Raw genomic sequence first — 6,267 nt, 5'->3', positions numbered from 1 at the left:
ATGGGCCACCACAAGGCTTTTGGATGCATGACGCACAAAGCTCATGAGAGGTTGCAAGCCGCTCCACACTTGGGCCATCAGGCCACATATCTGACCAGAAGTTCATGAACTTGCCATCCCCCAGCTGACACCGCAAACAAGCGCATGCAAGGTCAATGCTCTCACGCCGGAGAGGAAGCTACGAACCTTGTCGTATATTTCATCTCGTTGGCCATCTCCTGCTGCTCGGGATTTCAAATCATTGTTGACAATTTTTTGCTTCTCATAAATACGATATAGGATTTGAGTTGGATGGCTTTTCCCCGATATAAACGCGTACCAGGAAGGTAAACAAAGAGATGCGACTAGTGTTCCCTCTCAAGAAAAATTGTCGAGAAGAACTTAGCCTCATAAACTTCTTCTTGACATTTTTTAATTTCCCTTTAATTTCTTCTTCTTCTCATTGATCCTCCTCGGCCGCCTGCCACTGGTCATATCCCTTCCGCCTTTTCCTGGCCGGTTTACCTATTTGTTTTTGTTATGCTTAATTAGTTTATCAAAATAATTGGAATCTCCTGGATTTTGAAACTGCTAAAATCTGCATATAAACTTTTTCAAGTTTAAACCATTTTTACCATTTGAATTCATTCCTAGTTTAAACCATGATGGTCGAGGTGGTGTGGCATTACCCGCAAAAAGCAAAAGGTGGTGTGGCATTCTACGTGTGACCCACTCCGGCGATGTGGAAGTGGAACTACTCCATCCGTTCCAAATTACTCGTCGCCGAAATGGATGTATCTAGAACAAAAATACATCTAGATACATCCATACGTGTGACAAGTAATTCGGAAAGGAGGGAGTAGTTGACAACTTGCGTGAGCAAATCCAGAAATAATCTACCCGTTGGTGTATGTAAACCCATTCCACAAAGAAAGAAAGAATCTACTCCACTCGTCTAATCCTGACCTGAAGTGCTTCAAACAGCCGAGCACCTCCCGTGCGGACGCTCCTTCAGTGATGCTCCGGCTCTCCGGCTCTCCCGTGCCGTTGCTTCCCACCGTCACCGTTGCTCCTTGGAGCCTCTCCCGATCCCCACGAGCCACGGCGCAGCTCCGCCGATCCTCCCTCCCTTCCTGCCCTCCTCCGCCTCGCCCATGTCCTTCCCGTGTTTCCCCGCCAGCATCGACGGACCGGCGCCGCGTCGATCTGCGGCGGGACCGCAACTCCGCAAGAGCAAGGTTTAGGTCGAGCCACTGCTCGAGTGGCGGCGCACATGGCGGCCACGGCCACGGGGTCAGCGCCGAACCGGGCACCCCCGCTTCCTTGTGCAGTGGTGGCTGGTCCTGCCAGCGAGGGGCATGTGTTCGACGAAATGCCAGACAAGGAAGGGGCAGTTCTGGCCTTCTGGGCGCTGGCTCTGTTCGATAAAATGCCCAGCAGAGGAGAAGCGTGCTGAAGCACTTGAGAAATCAATGCAAATTCCTGGCATTGGCGAGTTGGGAGACAATGCTCAGCTCGACGGCATGCTTGACATGAGGCATGAGGCGCGCATGCACGGCTGGTTCGTGCTGCAGACATGTATGTATCCAGTGGCTGTTTTACACGGACAGATAGCAGCTGGAGTTACTATTGAATTGGCTGGTTGACACAAGCAGCTTCCTATGCAGTACATAGGACTGGATCAATTGCAAAGGTTTGGCCATTAGTGAGTTGGGAGATGATGCTCAGCTCGAAGGAATGCTTGACAGAAGACGCGCATGTTGTCGCCACGGAGTGAAGGAGTGCTGGGCTCTTCTTGGTGGCTCGAGAGCGTTGCATTTGGCCAAGATGGTTCGTTCTGCAGACAGACATGTGTATCCAGCGTCAGTGATCATCTTCTATCAGTCACGCAAGTTTATCAACAGATGGTTTCATCAGACCTACAATGACATTCCCAAGTGCCAACAGAAACAGAAAGAGTAACAGAAGTTTGCACAGCATTGGGAGTCTTTGCCCCCAGACCGGAGACACCCAACCACATGGTGTCGAGACTATAAAAAGGCCAGCCCGTCTCCCCTCCAATACCATCCCCTATATAACTACCACCACTTCAGAATTCAGATCACACCTTCCCTCCCAAACTCAAAACAAGAAGCCATCGCCCATCGCAAGCAGAAGCCAGGCAATCCACCGCCGCGCAAGAAACCAAGAAGCGGTCATGTCAGGGAGGAGAAACAGAGGCGGAGCAAGCGCGCCTCTTGCACTTGCTCCTGGGCCTGGACAGAGGCCACCGCCACCCTCCCAGAGCTCCAGGAGGCCGGCGGCCGCCACCTTGGAACAACGGCTGCTTTCCAGTGTCCAGCGGGAGATAGACGACGCCAGGGCCATGCAGCGCGCCGAGGCCGGACAAGGGAGCTCCTCCCTCTCCCACTCCACCTCCGCCCCGGCATCATCGCGGTCAAGATTCTGGCCGCGAGCGCGGCAGGCGGCTAGGAAGGTTCTTGGCATCAGCAAGAAACCCTCCGCGAGGTCAGCAGCAGGAACCCCGCACGGGCAGGACACGGTAGCTGAGGCCACCGGCACGTCGGAGTCGGCGGCCGTGGCGGCGGCAAGAACTGGGACCGGTGATGAAGCCAGGTCGGAGCAGCAGCCTGTAGAGGTCGCCCGCACGCGGTCTGAGTTCGCCGCCATGATGCAAACTGCGTTGGCGAAGATCCAGGAGGGTGCCGCGGCCGACGACCAAGCCCAAGGGCAGGCAGCGTTCGACGAGATGGATATGGCAATGGCTGCGTTGGCGAAGATCCAGGAGGATGCCGCGGCCGACGACGAAGACCAAGGGCAGGCAGCGTTCGCCGAGATGGAGAAGGCAATGACCGGCCTCATGGACCTCTCCCACAAGAAGACATCGGGGCCACCGAAACTCCCTCGCGATTTCGCTACCAAATGGCCTCATAGCGATGTAAGTGCCTGCCACCGTCTCTGATTCTTGGCTTCCAACTCTGTTTCTAATCGAAGCTCATGTCTTGTTCTGCCCCCTCTCGTTTCTTCTTTGTTTCTTGCTGTTGCTCGGATTCTTTTATCTCCGTGTAAGAATTTCTAGTTTTTGTGGCTCTTTTCTTTGTTTCTTGCTGTTGCTGTTTGGACGATAACTGCACGACCGAGGGATCCAGCGGCCGCTGCTGGGCTGTGCTCGACATTCTTCGGCTGGATTTAACCGTCGTGCACAAGTCGTCCAAACTTTATCGTCCCCATAGCACTGCTCTTCTAGCATTTGCGCAACAAAATGCTACATGGTGTCCACTGGTCAAGTGGTCAGTGGAAAAAGTATTTTAAAAAGTTCAAAACTAAAAAGTCTCAGTGGAAAATCTCTCGTGCTATTCCGGAAGAAACAGTAGCATTCAATCAAATCGATTAAGCCAGTAGCATCATGGTGTTCTTTTCTTCATTTGTAAGAACTATTAGAATATGGGTAAAATTTTCTTCTCGGTTCAAGTCCAGTAGCATCATGTATTCATGTGTAACAGTAGCATTCGATCAAATTGATTAAGCCGTCTCTCTTGTATGCAATCAAATTTATTGCTCCATTTCAACATCTTCACCAATACTGATTATAGAATTATGCTGTGTTGTTAGGGCGATCCACTGCTTGGACGAGTAATGAAAGATCCTATTATATTGGCTTCTGGATATGTAAGTCACAAGCTCTCGCCATTGCTTCCTTTCATAAAAAATGTATTTACTGTTTTCTGCTGGATGTTTCCTGTTCTGCCAAATTTCTCTACTCACCATCACTAGCCAATGAAATATTATTGCTAATTTGTCATAAATTATAAATAATGGGCAGCGATAACAGCTATCCACAACCAGGATTAACTTTCCAGTACTATTAACAGTATCATGCAGTTCTCTCCTCTGACTTGGCTAGTTAAATGTAAGTTGAGACTCCTTTACATGAGATTCCCTTTTTAGTCACTGAGTAGTTCGATTATCGATGGACTTTCCTCTTGAATTGCATCACATTGTTCATAGTTAATGAATAACCAAATAGATCGGGCATTGAAAGAAAAAGGTACAAGTTGACATTCTCCTGGATCATAATAAAATAACCCGCACTTCCTGCTGTATGTAGCAGTTCGAATCGCCTCAGATGTACTTAGGTTAAGCTAGTTGGCCAGGTTTGATATTCGTAAGCTGTTAAATATAATATATGTTTCCCTTGTGCTGTAGGTTTATATGGTTATCTTGGGATGTAATCAGTAGTTATTGACGCACTATGACATACTGTTTCTGAAAAGTAGAAACCTGGGACCAAAAATCAACAGGCTTTTTCTTGTTTTCCTTTTCGAGTTGATGTTTATGCTATGTATCTTTTTTCGCCATTTTCTTCCAAGGAAATACTATGTCCCACGGATAAGTTGAAAGTGAAACTGACATGCTGTGCTTACATTCATCGGATGGTCGCATGGGTGTAGGTTTTATGTAAGCTGTATTATGTCCTTTTCTTGTTCCAGAATGCTAAGGTTGGTCATTAGTGGTCATGATCAATTATTATAATAAATTTATTCACAGTGTTTTTTGCTTCTTCTGGAACACTCCCATGGTTTAGATTGACCCAGTAACCACGTTTTGCTTTGCTTGATTGCAGACTGTTGATAAATCATGCCAACAGTGGTCCCTTGCACAGAAAAATACCTGCCCTGTTACTGGTCACTCCTTGCCCCACTCACTCACTGCTCCAAACCACCTCCTCCATGACATGATTGCTGAGTGGTGCCTCGACCACTCTAACCTTGCCCGCTCCAGCATTGGACGCTCGCTCCCCTTGGTGCCACCTGCAGAGGATGAAATTCAAGAGATCCTAGAACTGTTCTCAGGGCATTCAGTACGGCAGAAAGAGGCCTTGCGGATGCTCAATCTAATGTCCAAAACATCCAAGGGAATGCAACCTTGCCTTGCCAAGTGGCCAGAGCTGACCCCACTGCTGATGGATCTTAGGAAGCAATGGATGAATGTATGGTCAGCTGATATTGAGGCGCTGAGGATCTCATTAATCCATAATTTGTCCATGCACAGGCCCAACAGGGAGATCCTAGCCTGTCAGAATGAAGTACCAGCTGTTCTAAAGAATGTCGTCGAGAGGGCAGGAAAGCTTGGACTTTCAGCATCATTGTTGGCCATGGTAGCTTCTATAATTGCAACACTGTCAGAGTTTGATGTGTTCAGGAAAAGAATGGTGACAATAGGGGGAATGAAAATGCTCAGTGGTCTACTCAAGATTGAGGATGTTGTACTAAGGAAGGAGACTGGTGCTGCAATCCTTGCACTCTGTGCAGATGAGGAGGCCAAGTTATCAGCTGCTGTTAGTGACGTGCCTGATAAGCTGCTGGAATGCTTCATGGCCACTGATGAGTTCCTGCTCCTGCTCAACCGTCTACCAAAATCTCCAGAGGCGCTGGACATGATCTGTGACAAGGCTATGGAATTGGTGAATATCGTCATGGAGGAAGATGCTGGTGGAATGGTGACCTCTCAGGGCATCCACTCTGCGATCTCCTTGATCTTTGTCATTACTGAGAGGGATGTGGGTAAGCTGAAGGTGAAGAACGTGGAGGATTTCAAGGAGCGGCTGCGGGAGCTTTCGTCGAAGAGAATGCCGATGCAGACGATGTTTCAGGTGGAAAAAATAATCAAGGCCCTGTCAGAAATGTTTCCAGCTCCTGCGACGCAGTGACCGAACCAGTAATCCAGTGGAAGCTGTCTCCAGCCACATGAATAGACGAGTCTTACACTGTCTTTCTGTATAGTTCTTCGTGTATGTGTTCCAGACAGCTTTTTACTGCTGTTTGTTTACATTTTTGTAGTGGTTTCATTTGTTGACTGTGGCCACATAGAGGAACTTGTTCTTACAGCCTCGTGAGAAATATACGTGTCATTCTGTGCATCCTACAGATAAACAAATCATCTAGCTACCATGTGTAGACATTTAATTCTTTCCCTAGTAGTACCTCTGTTCCTAAATATAAGTCTTTTTAGAGATTCCATTATGAACTACATACGGAGCAAAATGAGTGAATCTACACTCTAAAATATGTCTATATACATCTGTATGTAGTTTGTAATGAAATTTCTAGAAAGACTTATATTTAGGAACGGAGGGAGTAATGAGCATGGAAATTTTGGGACCTGATTGTAGTATAGTTTTGATCTACGCTTTGTTTGTTTGAGTATACTTCCTTCATGAGTGCTGCAACCAGGGAGAGCCAATGCAATGCAGTCTGTCAGGCCCAAGATCTACTCCATCTCAGTTTT

At 47.9% G+C, this 6,267-nt stretch overlaps 1 protein-coding gene across 1 annotated transcript; it reads left to right on the top strand.

Annotated features, from left to right (window-relative positions):
* The first annotated feature begins 951 nt into the window (after positions 1–951).
* Positions 952–5,945, top strand: LOC119311249 (U-box domain-containing protein 73-like). Its single transcript, XM_037586887.1, has 3 exons — positions 952–2,917; positions 3,592–3,648; positions 4,604–5,945. The coding sequence occupies exons 1-3, from the start codon at positions 1,904–1,906 to the stop codon at positions 5,687–5,689; spliced, it is 2,157 nt and encodes a 718-aa protein (XP_037442784.1). The 5' UTR covers positions 952–1,903; the 3' UTR covers positions 5,690–5,945.
* The last annotated feature ends 322 nt before the right edge of the window (positions 5,946–6,267 follow it).

Source organism: Triticum dicoccoides, chromosome 5B (genome assembly GCF_002162155.2).
Source record: "Triticum dicoccoides isolate Atlit2015 ecotype Zavitan chromosome 5B, WEW_v2.0, whole genome shotgun sequence".
Classification (NCBI taxonomy): Eukaryota; Viridiplantae; Streptophyta; class Magnoliopsida; order Poales; family Poaceae; genus Triticum; species Triticum dicoccoides.
The sequence above is the reverse complement of the archived record's forward strand: the minus strand, read 5'-3'. Positions and strand labels throughout refer to the sequence as shown.

Coding starts and splice junctions, on each gene's coding strand:
- LOC119311249 (XM_037586887.1), top strand. CDS start 1,904: ATGACATTCCCAAGTGCCAACAGAAACAGAAAGAGTAACAGAAGTTTG. Junction 2,918..3,591: donor CCAAATGGCCTCATAGCGAT/GTAAGTGCCTGC, acceptor CTGTGTTGTTAG/GGCGATCCACTGCTTGGACG. Junction 3,649..4,603: donor TTATATTGGCTTCTGGATAT/GTAAGTCACAAG, acceptor GCTTGATTGCAG/ACTGTTGATAAATCATGCCA.